The sequence below is a fragment of the Pipistrellus kuhlii genome, unplaced genomic scaffold (genome assembly GCF_014108245.1).
Source record: "Pipistrellus kuhlii isolate mPipKuh1 unplaced genomic scaffold, mPipKuh1.p scaffold_m20_p_3, whole genome shotgun sequence".
Lineage (NCBI taxonomy): Eukaryota > Metazoa > Chordata > Mammalia > Chiroptera > Vespertilionidae > Pipistrellus > Pipistrellus kuhlii.
The window spans coordinates 97,159,686-97,178,581 of record NW_023425529.1 but is presented as its reverse complement, the minus strand read 5'-3'; the positions used below and the strand labels follow the sequence as shown (position 1 = coordinate 97,178,581).

Here is an 18,896-nt window from a genome sequence, read left to right as displayed (position 1 = left end):
AAAACTTGCAGAAATCGCTTGTTTGTGACTGGGATGATAAGAGGTTTTTCTAGGCAGAGGAGCATTGTGAGCTTAAAATCCTTCAAAATCCTCATCATGTTCTTCTTCTGACATCATAAGTTCATCAATGACCTCTTGAGGTACATTTGTAAGACAGTCATCATATGGATCAAATTCCAAATCAGATGGTGTGTCTTCAGCTTCGGCTTCCCCTTCATCTTGCCACAAGAAGTCATCCTCCATACCGTCCAAAAAATTTGATATGCCACACTTCTTGAAAGACCTGATTATTGTTTCTTCAGTAATATCATTCCAGGCTTTTATGACAAAGTTACACAAAACATCCAATTGTGGCGCACGCATGTTTCCTCCTTTTGTGAATAACTTTTCGCTGCTAACCATCCACTCATTCCACTGTTCTCTAATGCGATCTTTAAATGGCTTGTTTAGGCACACATCCAGTGGCTGTACCAATGATGTCAATCCTCCAGGAATAACTGCCGCATCTGTGTTTATTCTTGCCAGCCTGTTCTTTGTGCTGGTAGTTAAATGAGTTCTGAACATATCCCACACCAGTAGGCTATGTTCTTGACGAAGTCCACGTGGTCGCCTACTCCATACATTATCAAGCCATAGCTTTACCCCTTCTTCATCCATCCATCCTTTTTCATTCACATGTACAAAAACTCCATCAGGGAACTTGATTTTCGACACTGTTTTTCTTTTAAAAATAATCATTGGTCTTAGTTTGGCACCATCAGCTGTACATGCTAGTACCACTGTAAAACTGGACTTCTCATGTCCTGTTGTTTTAATTAACACTGTTTTTGCACCTTTTGGATTAACAGTTTTATTTCCAACCATATCGAAATTCATAGGAGTTTCATCCATATTTCTGATCTGACTTAATGCATAGCCATGTTTCTTGCGCTGTTGTATTCATATTGATGGAAGAGATTTACTTTGCCATCAAGATCTGCAGGTAATTTTTGTGCAATTTTGGTCTTTTGCCTCAGTACCAGATTGTGTCTTTCCAAGAACCTAGTACTCCAGGATACAGTGGCCTTAAATCCTTTGCTATTATTGGGTTAGATTTGGCCCACTGAAGTGCAAACATATGTATTTTGTTTCGTGTCACTACATAACCATTTTGATGATGCTCAAGAACCATGTCTGCTACATGCTTTTCGAGTTCTGGCCAATAAGGGATGCCTCTTCTTAATGCACACTTACTCCTTGGCATACTCTTTAATGCATCTTCATTTGTTTTCCAGTCTCGAACCATCTTTTCTATTACTCCATATTGTCTTGCCGCAGCACAGTTATTGTGTTCCTTGGCAAAGTTTACAACTTTCAGTTTGAAACTGGCTTCAAATTTCCTTCTTCTTGCTGGAGCCATGATGGGTTCTTTTCTACCAGCCATTTGCTGTACACCCACTAATCTTTTAGGCCGGGGTTATACAGTACTGTAGCTTCAGCTACACACAGAATGTTCTATTACGGTACCTTTTAACTCACTGTATGTGTCCTGATACAGCAGCTTTGGCTACACAGAACGTTCCTGTGCTGCAACTGTATGTACCACGGTGAGCCAATCACAACAAGCAAAGGTTCAAAGGTTATAATGGACCGCCTCTCTGACTCTGGCCAATCTGAGCAGGCTTTTTACTAGAACACAGTGTAGCTTCGGGTACAGAACATGTATAATTTGCATGCATAAAAAGCCTGCTTGGATTGGCTGAGTTAGAGAGGCAGTCCGAGCAGCCTTGCAGTGATTGGTGCGGGATTGAGTTGGAAAATTCGTTTAGCAGCATATCCAGATGATTTTCAGGATCAAGTTGGAAAATTCGTTTAGCGGCATATCGAGACGTTTTTTGGGATATACTTGGCTTATAAGACGACCCCCGATTTTCGGCTGACTTTTTTTTGTTTCAAAAGTTGTCTTATACGCCGGAAAATACGGTATATCTTTTTTTTTTTTTTTTTTTTTTTTTTTTAGGGTCCTGTAGTTTTCCACGTATATGTCTTTTAACTCCTTAGTTAACGTTTATTCCTAGGCATCTTAATATTGTATTTTGGTGTGATGGTAAATGAAATTGCTTTTTTAGTCTCTCTTTCTGAAAGTTCATTATTCGTGTATAGAAATGCCATAGATTTCTTGGCGTTAATTTTGTAACCTGCTACATTACCGCATTCATAAAGTCTATTAGTTTTTTTATGGAGTTTTTAGGGATTTTTATGTATAGTACTAGAGGCCCAGAGCATGAAATTTGTGCACAGGGCGGGGGTGTGGTGGTGTCCCTCAGCCCAGCCTACACCCTCTCCAATCTAGGACCCCTCGAGGAATGTCCAACTGCCCTTTCACAATCGAGGACTGCTGGCTCCCAATTGCTTGCCTGCCTGCATTCTAGATTGCCCCTAACTGGTTCTGCCTGCCAGCCTGATCACCCCGTAACCACTCCCATGCCAGCCTGATTGATTTCTAACTGCTCCCCTGCCAGCCTGTTTGCCCCAACTTCCCTCCTTTGCCGGCCTGGTCACCCCTTAACTGCCCTCCCCTGCAGGCCTGATCACCCGCAACTGCCCTCCCTTGCAGGCCTGGTCCCTTATAACTGACCTCCCCTGCTGGCCATCTTGTAGTTGTCATCTTGTGTCCACATAGGGGCAGGATCTTTGACCACATGGGGGCAGCTGTCTTGATCTTGTGTGTTGGAATGATGGTCAATCTACATATTACTCTTTTATTAGCTAGGATAGAGGCCTGTCTTGCCCTGAAGGGTGTCCCAGATCAGGGTGGGGGTTCCCTTGGGGTGTGGGGCGGTCTGAGCGAGGGGCCTGTGGTAGTTTTCATGCCAGCCACGCCCTCCAGTGACCCAAGGGGAGGCCCTGGTATCTGGAATTTATTTACTTTCTATAATTAAAACTTTGTAGTCTGGAGTGAAGCCAAGCTTTCTGCTTGCTCTGTGACTGCCGCCATTTTTGTTAGAATTTGTTTACCTTCTATAATTGAAACTTTATATTGTTGAGTGGAGGCTTAGGCCAGCAAGGATAGGTGGAAAGCTTGGCTTCTTTAATTACCTGGGAAACCCAAGCCTCCCTCTTGCTCTCTGTGGCTGTAGCCATCTTGGTTGGAGTTAATGTGCATACTTGCTCTGATTGGCTGGTGGGTGTGGATTGTAGGTGTAGCAGATGTGTGGTCAATTTGCATATTACCCTTTTATTAGATAAGATGATGTCATCTGCAAATAAGGACAGCTTTACTTCCTCTTTTCCAGTTTGGATGCTTTTTTATTTCTTCTTCTTGTCTAATTGTAATGGCTAATTCTTACAGTACTATGTCAAACAGGAGTGGTGAGAGTGGGCATCCCTGTCTTGTTCCTGTTCTTAGGGGAAATGGTTTTACTTTTTGCCCATTGAGTATGATGTTAGCTGTGGTTTATCAGATATGGCTTTCATTATGTTGAGATATCCTTCTATTTCCATTTTGCTGAGTTGTTTTGTTTTGTTTTTTATCAAGAAAGGGTGTTGGATTTTATAAAATGCTTTTCTGCATCAATTGATATGACTATGTGATTTTTATCTCAATTTATTTATGTGATATGTCACATTTACTGATTTGCGAATATTGTACATTCTTGCATCCCTGGGATAAATCCTACCCAATCATGGTGTATGATCTTTCTGATGTACTGCTGGAGCCAATTTGCTAGAATTTTATTGAGGATTTTGGCATCTATGTTCATGGGGGATTTTGGCCTGGAATTCTCTTCCATTGTGTTGTCTTTATCTGGTTTTGATATTAGGGTGATGCTGGCTTCATAGAAGAAGTTTGGAAGTGTCCCATCCTGTTGAATTTTTTGAAATAGACTGAGGAGGATAGGTTTTATGTTTGGTAAAACTTCCCTGTGAAGCAGTCTGGCCCCAGGCTTTTGTTTGCTGGAAACTTTTTGATGATGGCTTAAATTTCTTCCATAGTTATTGGCCTATTGAGATGTTTAGTGTCTTTCTAGTTGAGTTTTGAAAGGTTGTATTTTTCTAGGAATATGTCCATTTCCTCCAGGTTGTCCAATTTGTTGGAACAGAGTATTTTTTAACAACTCTTTGTATTTTCTATGGAGTCTGTTGTTTTTTCTTTTCTTTCATTTCTGATTTTGTTTAGGTGGGTCCTCTCTCTTTACTTTTTGGTCAGCCTGGCTAGAGGTTCATCAATCTTGTTTATCCTTTCAAAGAACCAGCTCTTGAGCAGATGCCAGGCTGGGAGCGGCCAGGCCCAGAGCAGCGGGGTCTGGTGCGGCCAGGCCCGGAGCAGCGGCTGCCAGGCTGGGAGCGGCCAGGCCCGAAGCAGCGGTTGCCAGGCTGGGAGCGGCCAGGCCCGGAGCAGCAGCTGCCAGGCTGGGAGCGGTCAGGCCTGGAGTGGCCGGGCCCAGAGCGGCCGGGCCCAGAGCAGCCGGGTCGGGTGCAGCCAGGCCCGGAGCAGCAGCAGCCAGGCCAGGAGCGGCAGTGACCAGACCCGGAGCAGCTGGTTGTGGAATGAACCAGAGCAACAGAGGCCAGGCCCGGAGCAGCTAGGCCCGGAACAGCTCGCTCCTTGCCTGCCACTGCCCCACGGCTGCCTCTCAGACATGGCTTTTATTATGTTGAGGTATGATCCTTCTATTCCCACCTAGTTGAGAGTTTTTATCAGGAAAGGTTACTGGATTTTATCAAATGCTTTTTCTGCGTCAATTGATACTACTATATGATTTTTATCTCTCAATTTGTTTATGTGATTTATCACGTTTACTGATTTGAGGATATTGTACCATCCTTGCATTCCTGGAATAAACCTACTTGGTCATGGTGTATGATCTTTCTGATGTGCTGCTGTAGCCGATTTGCTAGAATTTTGTTGAGGATTTTGGCATCTGTGTTAATGAGGGATATTGGCCTGTAATTCTCTTTCATTGAGTTGTCTTTATCTGGTTTTGGTATTAGGGTGATGCTGGCTTCAAAGACAAAGTTTGGAAGTATTCCTTCCTCTTGAATTTTTTGGAATAGTGTGAGGAGGATAGGTTTTAGTTCTTCCTTGAATGTTTGGTAAAACTCTCCTGTGAAGCCATCGGGCCCTGGGCTTTTGCTTGCTGGAAGCTTTTTGATGACCTGTTTGGTAAAACTCTCCTGTGAAGCCATCGGGCCCTGGGCTTTTGCTTGCTGGAAGCTTTTTGATGACCGTTTCAATTTCTTCCCAAGTCACTGGTCTATTGAGGTTTTAGATTCTTACTGATTGAGTTTTGGAAGGTTGTATTTTTCTAGGAATATGTACATTTCCTCCAGGTTGTTCAGTTTGTTGGAATGGAGCTGTTAGTAGTATTTTGTAAAAATATTTTGTATTTCGGCAGGGTCTGTTGTTATTTCACCTCTTTCGTTTCTGATTTTGTTTATTTGGATCCTCTCTCTTTGTTTCTTGGTTAGCCTGACTAGAGGTTCATCAATCTTGTTTATCCTTTCAAAGAACCAGCTCTTGGTTTTGTTGATCTTTTGTATTGTTTCTTTGGTTTCTATGTCATTTATCTTCGCTTTGATTTTTGTTATTTCCTTCCTTCTGCTTACACTGGCTTTTCTTGTTATTTTTCTAACTCTTTTAGTTGTAGAGTTAGATAATTTGTTACCATTTCTTTTTTGTTTTTTTGCAATAGGCTTGTAGAGATATGAACCTCCTTCAGAAAACTGCTTTTGCTGTGTCCCATAGATTTTGGATTGTCGTGTTTTCATTGTCATTTGTTGCCAGGATGTTTTTGTGGTTTTTTTTTTAAATCAATCTTTATTGTTCATATTATTACAAAAGTTCCTCATTTCTTCCCCCCTCCACCAGGTTCCCACCCCACCCTCCGCCCCCTCTCCAGCCCCCATTGTCCTCATCCATAGGTGCACAGTTTATGTTCATTGTCTTCCCAAATCCACCACTCCCCTTTCCCCAAGAACTGTCAGTTCACTCCCCTCCGGTATCACCAGCTCTACTACAATCAACAGCTAATATTGTTCATCAGGTTTTTCAATCTCCTTTTTGTTGTTGTTGTTGTTGTCAGGTTTTTTCAATCTCCTTTTGTTGTTGTTGTTGTTTTTAATTAATAAACTTTTACACTTCTAAGAATAAATTTTAGAATCTAATAATTTAAACTTTGTTTTTTTCTGCCCTGGGAATTGAGGAGCATACTTGTTTACATGTAAACTTTGCCTTAGGCTATCGAAAGGTGTAGCCATTTAAATGTAAATGAACACATTTTTATAGTTGGTCCCCAGGTTGTGGGTTATTGTTAAGCTGAACACATTTTTAAAAGATAGCTGCTGGTTGGAATTGGATTACCTGTTCTGGGTGGGAAGGGCTTGTCATTCCCTTTCTCCATTAAAATTAAGGTGTTAGCTTTAAAACCTCTTTTTGGCAAGAGACCTTAAACTTTCAGAACTTTAAATTTTTCAGATAGTAAATCAGTTACTTAGCATTTTCTCAAATCAGTAATACCTCCACATGCCCAAGGATACGCTTCACACAAAAGACATTTCCAAATAGATCAACCAACCTCATCCAGACCCCACACAAGGCACTCACAGATCAACACCCCAGCGCTATACTAACTCAACACATCCAGATCTAAGCCTTCATCACTTGATTCAGCAGATCCTCAAGTTACCCCAAAAGTTCCAGCCATGTCTGAGAGGCAGCCCTGGGGCATGGGCAGGCAAGGAGTGAGCTGTTCCGGGCCTGGCTGCTCCGGGCCTGGCCTCTGTTGCTCTGGTCCGTTCCACAACCAGCTGCTCCGGGTCTGGCCACTGCCGCTCCTGGCCTGGCTGCGGCTGCTCCGGGCCTGGCCACTCTCGACTTGGCTGCTCCGGACCTGGCTGCTCAGGGCTTGGTTGCTGCTGCTCTCAGCCTGGCTGCTCCCAACCCGGATGCTCCTGGCCCGGCCGCCCTGGGCCTGGCCGCTCCCGGCCTGGCTGCTGCTGCTCCGGGCCTGGCTGCTCCCGACCCAGCTACTCTGGGCCCGGCTGCTCTGGTCCTGGCCGCTCCAGGCCTGGCCACTCCCAGCCTGGCAGCTGCTACTCCGAGCCTGGGCCAGGATGTTTTTAATTTCTTCCTTGATTTCTCTGGTAACCCAGTCCTTGTTTAATATTGTAGCATGCTGTTTAGTCTCCATGTGCTTGATTTCTTTGCATTATTTTTATTGTAGTTGATTTCCAGTTTTATGCCACTATGATCTGAGAAGATGCTTGATGTGATTTGTATCTTTTGGAATTTGAAGAGACTTTTCCTATGTGCCATGTAGTCTATCTTTGAAAATGACCCATGTGCACTTGAGAAGAATGTATGTTATGTGGCTTTGGGGTGAAATGTTCTGATGGTGTCGATTAATTCCATCTGGTCTAGTGAATCATTTAGGATTAATGTTTCTTTGCTGATTTTTTGTTTAGATCATTTGTCCAAAGGTGACAGTGGGGTATTAAAATCTCCTGCTATAATTGTATTGCTATTAATCTGTCCCTTAATGTCCTCCAGTTTTGTTTTGTTTTGTTTTTTTAATGTATTTGGGTCCTCTTGTATTGGCTGTATATATGTTTACCAGGGTTATTTCTTCTTGTTGGATTGCTCCCTTTACTACTAAGAAGTGGCCTTCATTATTTCTTGTTATGTCCTTCACTTTGAGATCTAATTTGTCAGATATAGGTATTGCTACCCCAGCTTTTTTTTCATTTCCATTTGCCTGGAAAACCGTTTTCTATCCTTTCACCATCAGTCTGTGTGCATCTTTTTTTATGAAATGGGTTTCTTGTAGACAGCAGATATATGGGTCTTGTTTTCTTATCCAATCCATTACCCTATGTCTTTTGATTGGGGCATTTAATCCATTTATATTTAAAGTTATTATTCATAGGTACTTATTTGTCGCCATTTTTATTCTATACCCCCATGTTCCTTCTTCGCTTTCTATTTCTTTTTTACTTTTACAGTAGACCCTTTAGCATTTCTTTCATTGCTGGTTTGGTGGTGTTAAATTCTCTTAGTCTTTTTTTATTTGTGAAGCTCCTGATTTCACCTTCAATTTTGATTGATAACCTTGCTGGGTACAGTATTCTTGGATTCAGACCCTTCCTTTGCATGACTTTTCATATTTCATCCCATTCCCTTCTGGCCTGATGAGTTTCTGTTAAGAAATCAGTTGCATGACTCAAGAATTCTTGTGCTAAAAGGTTATTGTATTAGAGATCCAGTGCACGAAATTCATGCACTCAAGAGGGGGAAGGGTGTTCCCTAAGCCCAGCTTGTACCCTCTCATAATCCTGGTTGTCCAATTGGCAATTCAGTCCCACTCCCCGCGACATCCTTAGCACTGTCTCCACTGCTGTGAGTGTGGCTTCTGGCTGAGTGGCGCTCCTCCTGCATTGAGCATCTGCTTTCTGATGGTCACTGTGTGTCATAGCTACCGGTTGTTCAACCATTTGGTTGATTTGCATGTTAGCTTTTTATTATATAGGATTGTCAAGTTACTAGATTCTTCTCTTTGGTCTTAATACTGATTCCATTATATCTCGTGTTTCTTGATTTGATTTCTTAGGTGGAGAAATATGCTAAAGTCGAAAAGTCTATCAAATCTGATGACTCACAACCAACAGTCTGGCCAGCCCATGTAAGTAACCATTATAGTCTTCATTTCTAATGTTCCTAATCTGGGATCTGAATTTTTTAAACAAAATGTGGCTTCCAGTTTAAAATTTAATTTTAATGCATAACTGCATGTTTCCTTTTGCTGTGGTTGCATATTGATAGTTCTGATTTGTTTTGCTTCAAATTAGTAAATAGTAAATTATTTTAAGTATTTTTCTTAAGGAACTATTCTATGTACATTTTGCTATTTGTAATAATATCAGGAGAAATGGGCATAATTTATTAAATAAAGTGAATCTGGAAGTGAAATGTCTTTCTATTCCCAGATCTGTTAGTAAGTCATTTATGTCTGATTTTTGTTAATTATCATTGTGTCCACTAGAGAAGGTGTTTGGAGTCTAGGAAAGAAGGTTTAAAGAGTTTATCTGAGCCAAAGCTGAAGGCCAGATCTAGATGTAAAATCTCAAAAGGTTGAGAAAATACCCTAAGGAATAAGTTTTATAGCTTACTTTATATATTTTAATTAAAGGGGAAGACAAGAAGGAAGGTTACATAAAAGGCATTGGTGGTAAATTATGGAGGCTGGAGAAAGTAAAGCAGGGAAATCTCTTGAATTTGATAAAAAGTAAACTATTGGTAAAATTTTTTTTTCATTGGTGGCTGCAGGATAGTTAACATTGAACATAACATGGTTTACAGAGTTATGCAGGTCAAAAATAGGAATGATGTGGTTGTCTTACCCCGGGCATCGGGTGTTTATCTCTGGAAATTTGAGGAAGAGATCATTCTGACATGTTATCCTGGATGCGCAAAAACAATGGATAATATTTGCTTAAGGCCGTGATTGGCAAACTGAGGCTTTTTGGCCCTTGAGTGTGGCTCTTCCACAAAATACCACGGCCTGGGCAAGAGTCTGTTTTGAAGAAGTGGCATTAAAAGAAGTTTAAGTTTAAAAAAGTTGGCTCTCAAAAGAAATTTTAATCATTGTACTGTTGATATTTGGCTCTGTTGACTAATGAGTTTGCCAGCCACTGACTTAAGGTAAAGATTAATCTATCATAAATAGGTACTAGGACCTGACTTTCATTATAATGTACCATATTTTTCGGACCATAAGACGCACCGGACCATAAGACGCACCAGTTTTTAGACAAGGGAAATGAAGAAAAAAAGATTCTGAAACAAAGTGTCCTAAAATATTTTATGTGCATTAAAACCCAACATCACAGTCATAAACACATGTAATCAACCCTGTAAAGTAAACAGCAGCATTTAGAACCATTTTAGAGCCGGGCAAGCACACACAGACCACACAGAGCCGGGCAAGTAAAAAAACTTTTTTTTTTAAAGTATATGTGTAGGCTATATTTGGACCATAAGACGCAGGGACTTTCCCCCCCCACTTCTGGGGGGGAAAAAGTGCGTCTTATGGTCCGAAAAATACGGTAACCAGAAGTTTTTATGATCAGAACATCCCATGTGGTTACCTTCACTTATTGAATTTGCCAGTCCTGCCAGGTAGTCCCCCCTTTTTAAAAAAAATTTATTGATTGATTTATTGTTAGTGAGAGAGGAAGGGGTAGGGAGAGAGGAATATCAATGAGAAAGTTTCCCTTTATTTCTATTTTTTAGTGGTTTTTAGAAATCATGAACATATGTTGAATTTCATTGTGTGCTTTTCCTAATTATCCTCTGATATCTTGAGACTTTTCTTTGAAAAAACACCAAAATTCTTTATTTTTGAGAGTATTATAAATGTCTTCTTTTTTTCTCCCCATTGCCCACCTCCACCCAGTTTCCATCCAACCCCAAGCCTTCATCACCTTATTGTGTGTCCATAGGTGAAGCATATATGCATATAAATTCTTTAGTCAGTCTCTTCCTGGTTCTACTACCCACTTCCCTCTGAGATTCATCAATCTGTTCTGTTTCCATTCATCTGGTTCTATTTTATTCATAGTTTATTTTGTTCATTTATTTTGATTTTTAGATTCAATTGTTGATAGATATGCATTTATTGTTATTTCACTAATCATATTTTTATCTCTCCTTCTCCTCTTCTTCCTTCTTCTCCTTCTCCCTTCACTCCCTTATTCTCCCCCCTTTAATATTTCATATAATACTGATTTAATGATGATGAACTCCTTTAGCTTTTCCTTATCTGAGAAGTTCTTTATCTGACTTTCAATTCTAAATGATAGTTTTGCTGAGTGGAGTAATCTTGGTCCTTGCTTTTCATCACTTTGGTTTTGTTTTTGTTTTTGTTTTTTGCTATTCATCACTTTGAATATTTTTTTGCCACACCCTTCTGGCCTGCAAAATTTCTGTTGAAAAACCAGTTGACAGTTTTACGGGTGCTCCCTTGTAGGTAACTAACTGCTTTTCTCTTGCTGCTTTTAAGATTCTCTCTTTGTCTTTCAACTTTTGCATTTTAACTGTGATGTGCCTTGATGTAGGCTTCTTTGGGTTTACCTGTTTGGGACTCTGCTTCCTGGACTTGTATATCTATTTCTTATCATCACGTAGGGAAATTTTTCTGTCATTTTTTCAAATAAATTTTCTTGATCCCTCTCTTCTCCTTCTGGTACCCCCATGATGTGAGGGTTGGTACTCTTGAAGTTGTTTCAGAGCCTCCCTACACTATGTTCATGTATTTGGATTTTTCTTTTTGCTGTTCTGGGTGTGGGTTTTTTTGCTTCCTTATAATTCCAAATTATTGATTTGACTCAGCACCCTCTCCTTACTGTTGAATCCCTATAAATTATTCTTTATTTCATTTAATGTATGCTGCATTTCTTGCTGGTCCTTTTTTATGTTGTTGATCTCACTAAGTTCCTTGAATTTCTCATTAAGTTCCTTGAGCATCATTGTAACCTTTGTTTTGAAGTCTGTATCTGTTACTGTGTTTCCCCGAAAATGAGACATCCTCCGAAAATAAGACATAGTGCATGGAAAAATAAGACATCCTCTGAAAATAAGATCTAGCGCATCTTTGGGAGCAAAAATTAATATAAGACACTGTCTTATTTTTGGGGGGAAAGGGTAGTTTTCTTGCTTCCATTTCCTTTAGTTCTTTTTCTGGAGATTTATTTGTGACATATTTCTTTGTCTCTGCATTTTGGCTGCTTTCCCATGTTTGTTTCTATGTATTAGGTAGATCTGCTATGTCTCCTAGACTTGGTAAGTGTCCTGTAGGGCCCATTGGCTCGGCCTCACCAGTTGCCTGAGCTGGGCACCTAAGCAGCACCCCTGTGTGAGCTATATGCACTGTCATAAGATAGGTGAGCTTTGATTTGTATTGGCATCATTGGGAGGGATTGACCTCCATGCCAATTGGTTGTGCTAATGAGCCAGGACTATAGTTGAAGAGCTGCTGAGCAGGACCCAAAGAGCTTCCCAGATAAGGAAAAGCTAAAGGAGTTCATTATCATCAATCCTATGGAATTGGACTTGGTTCAGTGGGGCTTTGGTGTTCACTGTGTCCACCCTTTCATTGTGAACTCATGAAAGTGGTAATCTTGTGTGGTTGAAGTTGACCACCAGTTGCCCTGCCTCTGGGGCTTCCCAAGAGGTACAAAGTCAGCCTCTGCCTGTGCCCTACCTGGGGCCAACCAGTGTAAGCTACAAAGTGGTCTTTAGATGGCTGCTATTTATGTTGAGTTTGGAGGTGCCCAGGAGAGGCCGAGCTGTAAACCAGGGTAGGCTGTAGCTAATTCAGGGCCTGGGGCCACTTACTGAGAAGTGCCTTGAATGCTGATGTTAGCTGCTACTTGTTTGAGAGATTTTAGGAAAATCCAAAGTATGAGGCAGGAGAGGCCAGTTGTATGGGAAAAGCCACTGGAAATAGCTTGGATGAGCTTATAAGTAGGGAGGGTGTCTCAGGGAAATCACCAGGGTGGGTGAGAAGTGTGAGCCATGTTGAAGGAGATTCAGATATGGCCCAGCCTGGCAACTCTGTGGTAGGGAGAGCTCAGCACAGAAACACTGTCCTCTGGTAGCACTTCTGTCTGGGAGAAAAAGCCGCCCCTGCAGGTTTTTCCTGATTCCAGGTAAATTGGTTCCTTCCCAGATGTTCCAGCACTGGAACTCAGAGGGAGTATGTCCAAGTAAACTTGGAAGTGACCCTTTAAGAGGAACTGCCTAGGACTCCCCACACCTTCATGTCACTCAGCCACAACCCCTGCTCATTTTTACAGCCAGAAGTTATGGGGACTTTTCTTTTCCAGCTCTGGAACCCTAGGTGGGGGGCCTGATGTGAGCCAGTAATCCTGTGTTCCTCAGGAAAACCTCCATGGCCAACATATCCCTCCTGATGTTAAACTGCCACACATGAGTGTGGGACCAGCCAGGTCCACAATTTCTCCCCTCTTACCAGTTTTGATGTGTTTCTTCATTAATTCCCAGCTGTAGGACTTCCATTCAGCTAGGTTTCAGGTGGTTCTGAATGATGATTTTTGTATGTTTTATTCAATAGTTGTAAAATTTGATGTGGTTATAGGAGGTGGGGGGTACCGAGTTTACCTTTGCCACAGTCTTTACTGGATGTCTCCGTAGCCCCCTTTTGTTCATAATGGGATGCTCTATCTTTTTCAGGATGTCAAAGATGATTATGTATTTGAATGTGAAGCTGGTAATCAGAAAACAAAGCTGACCATTTTTCAGTCACTTGGCGATCCACTTTACTACGGTAAAATACAGCCATGTAAAGAAGATGAAGAGATTGACAGCCATATGTCTCCATCCAAGTGAGTTTTGTTAAATACATGTAACTGACAAAAACATCAGAATTTATGTAGCAACTACTGGTACACTATTAATGAATAAAATTTCCCCCTTGGGGATTTATTTGTTATTTAAATACACTTATTAGATTTGGCTTCCTAAATTTATGAACTACATATATTTAGTACAAGGTACCAGTATTTAATTTTGTTTTTATTAGTTTTCTATTTTAATCAAGTTGATGATGTTTTGAAAATAAGAAATTACAAAGAGGAGAAAAAAGCAGGGACCAGATCTCTGTTAAATTGTTTATAAAGTCTTTATGTATACAAAATAGTATTTGAAACTGCAGCCGAAAGATGGATTTTAAAGAATAACTTCACTAATACCTAAGTAAAAGTTGATGGGAGGAAACAGTAGCAGTCATCAATCCTCCACTAATTTTTTTTTTTTTACATTAGCAGTTTCTATTGTATGCTAAGTAGAAGGATCTGATATTTTTATTACCTTTATTTTTATTAATCTTCCACTTAAAGATATATATTGTTCATTTTAAATCATTTTGTGAACTTTTTTTTAAACACGGCAGTAACATATATTCTTATTTTTAAAAGTTAGTTAAGAAAGCTACCCAAATAGATTTGACAAGAAGAAAATAAAATTTTTGGCCTGTATATTAGGGAGTTGCTGCAAAAGTGCTGCATGGTTTGTTATCTTTCAGTCATTCTCCATACTTATAAGTTATTTGATTTAATAACGATGAAGTTAAAGTTTGAGTTGCATTAACCAGGTTTTTGTTTGTTTGTTTTTTCTACATTTTATATTTCAGCTCCTTCACAGAAGATCATTCAAATTGGTAATTAAAAAAAAATAAACATTATTAAAATCTGTTAAGAAAACATGTAAATGTCAAGCTCTTTAAAGACTTAGTGAATACATTTTTTTTCTGAGTTTCCAATCAACTATCTTTCTTATCTAAAATATATTGTGTTCCTGCTATGTAAACTAATGACTTCTAAAACCATTGGTTGCGATAATCATTTGGGAATATAGCTGAAGAGCTGCTACAGGTTAAAATGAAAACAAGGCCTTGCACACAGTTCAGAGAATTTTGTTGTAGAACAGACACTTGCAAAGTTGTATAGCATTTGGTAACTTTCAGCCCAGATTTTGTTTTGATACTTAAGTTTTGTGGCAAAATAAATTTCCCTTAAATTAAAACAGCCAAATTATTCACAATATTATTTTATTGCATGCCAAACTTTATTGTTCCCAATTTTAAATGTATTTTAAATTTTGTTCATATCTTGGTAGATTTAAATTTGTCAAATTACTGTCAATAATTTGATAAATGAAAATGGAAGCCTTCAAAAGTAATTCCAGAACTCCCTAAGAGAATTCTTACACTTTTCTTTCTTTTTAAATATTTTAGGTTCATTATAGGATCAAAGACTGATGCTGAAAGGTAAAAATACTAGCATCTTTATTTTTGATCTGGATAGATATGAAAATCTTCCCTCTCAGAGGATAAAGAGTACTTCATTAGGAATCAAACGTTTGATTTTAGTTATACCATAGGTTTTACTAGGATTTAAAAAATAGAATTAGGAAAGTAACAATTAAAAGAATAATGTTTAAAATACAGCTTTAGTTTAAATTTAAAAATGTAGACATATCTTAGTAGGTAAGGAAGATACTTTCTAAGTAGCTCTTTAATCAGAATGTTAAGTGAAAGTGGTATTTTTTTGACTGTTTATTGATTAGAAAATAACCCATGTAATTTCTGTATTTGAGGTACTGAAAATATATTTTAAGATTGATAATTTAAGTGCAAAAGATTTGGAGCATTAGCTTGTTATTGAAAAGATTAAAAAAGTACTTTTAACAGAAAGGTAAACTGTCAAATTTTAATTTTTGTGTTAAGTTGCTAGAACTTTTTAATTAACAGTATTTATTTTCTACATAATAAATTGATGTTTAAAAGAGTTAAGTAATTCTTACCTGCTTTTTAAAAAATTTTTTCTAATATTTTAGGGTAGTTAATCAGTACCAGGAATTGGTCCAGATTGAAGCCAAGTGTCCAGTCAAGATGTTGCATAGCTCCAGTGGCTCAGCCAGCTTGAGTCAGCTTTCTCCAGGGAAAGAAACAGAAGTGTGTGTTTCTTTTATTTTTTATGCCAGATATTGTGTGTGTTGTTTATTATTTGTGCCTAATTGTTTCTCAAGTTATCTGAGATATGTTATTTTTTGAGGGATGTAGCAATTGTTTTGTTTTGATTGTACTTTTAATTTTTTTAAAATTTAACTTTTTATAATGGAAATTTTCAAATATATACAAAGATAGTGCAAAAGGTATAATGAATCAATGGCTTCCATATATACTTTTCTGGAAAAAATAATCTAAGGATTAAGCTTTGTCTCCATCTTACTCCTCTGTCCCTTTCTCACAAACTTTCTCCCCACCCGCTTACTCAGAAATTTTTTCTTCATTGTTTATGTATAAGATGACCTTATTTGAAATTTATTCTTCTGTAACATCTGTAATATTCAGTCTATAACCACTGAAAGTACTTTGCAGTTTTAAAATGTTTTTTTTGTTTTGTTTTGTTTTGTTTTTTCTGCCCAGCTCAGTGGATAGAGTATTGGCCTGCAGACTGAATGTTCCCTGGCTTGATTCCACTTAAGGGCACATGTCTGGGTTGTAGGCTTGATACCCAGAAGGGGGCATGCAGGAGGCAGCCAATCCATGATTCTTTCTCATCATTGATGTTTCTATCTCTCCCTCTTCCTTCCTCTCTGAAATAAACAAAAATATTTTTAAAAAATAAAGTGATTTTTTCTTCTGGGAATTATAGTGGAATTAATTTATGAGATATAGATTTGACCTTAATTATAACAAGTATACTTAATATCATTGTTTTTTTATAGCCTGAGACCGTGTCAGTTCAGTCTTCAGTACTAGGGAAAGGGATAAAACATCGACCTCCACCCATCAAACTTCCCTCAAGCTCAGGAAATAGTTCCACAGGTATTACATTCTCTACTTTTCTGTAATCTAGTGTAAAAAAACATCATATGGTCATAACTTGTTTTTAAAATTTTACTCATAATTTGATTTTCACAAAATTTTGAATTATAGGAACCAATATTATATTCTAGGTAACTATTTTACGCCACAACAGGCCAGCAGCTTTCTTAAGTCTCCAACTCCTCCTCCTGCTTCTAAGCCACCAAGTCTTTCTCGAAAGTCATCTGTGGATCTCAGTCAAACTAGCATGCTTTCTCCAGCTGCCCTGTCACCTGCCAGTTCATCACAAAGTGAGTCCTGGTTTAAATTCTTATAGTAACTCTTCATAAACTTTAGCATTAGTGTTTCTTAGATAGCTTTTTTTGACCAGTAAAATCTGGATAAACTGTGTACCCAAATGTATAAGTTTTGATAATCTTGAGGCAAATCTCGTTGATTATATGTATTATATGTTTAATATAATTGTATTTGTTTTTCTATATTTATGTATGTACCTTGTGTATACCTTTCTTATAGACTTACAGCCTATACATATCCTTTTTAAAAGTCTGGTAGTTAGATATGGTAGTAAAATTCCAGAATATTTTTTATTTTATTTTATCCTGGGGCCACTTTACATTTTACATAAACTTTGCAGCTATATGAAAAAAATGTCATAAGTGTTCTTGGTGCAGGCTTGTCTTTGTATATGTAAGAAGCCAACTATTTCCAAGGTGGTGATACAATAAACTGAAAGCCAATTTTTCTGAAACATTCTACACTCTTATAAATTGTCAGTTAGTAAAACGTGATGATTACAAAGCATTATTCTGAAGATATTAAAATGTAATTTTTAGTACTTAATACTTTTTTATCATTAAGAAGAGTTATTTAAGAATTCTTTGGGAAGAATTTCTTCAAATTAATAAATATCGGAGATATTTTAATCCTAATTTGCAAGAAAGCATTCCAGTTTTTTAGATTTTTTTTTATAGGTAATTAAAATATGCTTTAAGTTTTAGTACACTGCACAGTAATAGGGTGGTTGTCTTCTCATTAGATATAAACATCTTCATCTTGATAGCTCAAAAGGTGTAATTTTTCTGCCTTCTTGTTTTGCACAAAGAAAAATATATCAATTTCCTGAAAGTCTTATTCACACTTTTTATGTTGTGGGTATGAATTATGCTAATCTGCACACAGTTGTTACTTTAAGTAAGGGTTGAGTGACAGCTTCTGGACATTCACATTTCTTTCCTTTCTTTCTGCAGGACATGAAAGCTAAAAAAGAAAACACCTCAAGAGCTTTTGGTTTTACTTTTTTTGTTTTTGTTTTTTGTTTTGTTTTTTCTTAAAAAGTTGATAAACTGTGTATACTTCATTCACAACAGATTTTCTATACATTCTACAATTAAATAGAAGTACGCAGTTACTGTTAATGATGCAGTATTACCTATCAAATATTTGCTTTATTACTGTGTTTTGTAAATTTGCTTGTCAGGATAAACTTGATGTGTTAGAACTTAAACATGTTTATTTAGGTGCCACATATGACTATTAACCATATGTAATTTATTAAATATGTTCAGCGTTATCTCAGACTATTATAGAAAATAAGCAATATTTTTAAATGAAGTCCTAAATTAGTGAAATTGTAAATAACAAAAAATTAATTTGAGTTCATTTTAAACTTTTTAGACTAAAGGTAACATATAGAAAAATAACTTAAATGAGTACTGTGGTAGAATACAAATATGTGTTTTTAATGTTACTATAATAACATCTGATGGGATTTTTAGGTGATATACTGCATCCTTAATTGTAATTGAGTGTAGCAACACTCATGTATCATGTGTAGAAATTAACACTTGCAGTTAACTGCTTTAAAAAAAAAACTGGAACAAATTGTCAGTGCTAAGTAAAATTCCATTAACCTTATTTTTAAAAAGACTGGCCATTTATAACAAACTAGCAATTTTTATTTTTCTCAATGAGCAGGATCTGGAACTCCTAAGCCATCTACTCCTACACCAACCCTTTCATCGACCCCATACCCTCCTGATGTTCAGAGCTCAACTCTTATTATCCCTTCAACTACCCCTACTCCCCAAGATTCAGGCTTCACCCCTCAGCCCATTTTGTTAACTCAGTTTGCTCAGCAGCAAAGGTCTCTGAGCCAGGCAATGCCTGTAATGACCATTCCTCTTTCCACCATGGTAACATCTATAACTCCAGGAACCACAGCTACCCAGGTCATGGCAAACTCTGCTGGACTTAACTTCATCAAAGTAGTGGGCTCTGTTTGGTAAGTCTTCATTGATGCCCTGATTTTTTCAAAAGATATTCTCACCAATCTGAATGAATTCTCATTTGTGAAATTAAGAATAAATGTCATCTTACTGAAAATGAAAGGAAATACTATAAATATGGATAAAAGCTATCTCAACCAAGTATGTTTTAATTTTGAATAATACATCTATTTATATGCACGAAGACAATACTATTACATATTGACAGTAGCTTAGATTT

At 38.1% G+C, this 18,896-nt stretch overlaps 1 protein-coding gene across 27 annotated transcripts in view; it reads left to right on the top strand.

Moving 5' to 3' along the window:
* Nucleotides 1-18,896, top strand: part of SUPT20H (SPT20 homolog, SAGA complex component) — a 55,716-nt gene that overhangs the window by 26,574 nt on the left and 10,246 nt on the right. For 19 of the 27 annotated variants that reach the window (XR_004990897.2, XR_004990896.2, XR_004990900.2 and 16 more), the window contains 8 exons: nt 8,589-8,660; nt 13,232-13,383; nt 14,190-14,216; nt 14,793-14,825; nt 15,395-15,512; nt 16,289-16,388; nt 16,520-16,678; nt 18,366-18,672. Coding sequence is in view for 22 of the 27 variants with exons in the window: in XM_036454948.2 (XP_036310841.1) it covers nt 8,589-8,660; nt 13,232-13,383; nt 14,190-14,216; nt 14,793-14,825; nt 15,395-15,512; nt 16,289-16,388; nt 16,520-16,678; nt 18,366-18,672 (968 nt within the window). In the remaining 5 variants the exon portion in view is untranslated. The remainder of the gene's footprint in view (nt 1-8,588; nt 8,661-13,231; nt 13,384-14,189; nt 14,217-14,792; nt 14,826-15,394; nt 15,513-16,288; nt 16,389-16,519; nt 16,679-18,365; nt 18,673-18,896) is intronic. The other 8 variants (XM_036454965.2, XM_036454964.2, XM_045588582.1 and 5 more) reach the window with 3 other exon arrangements.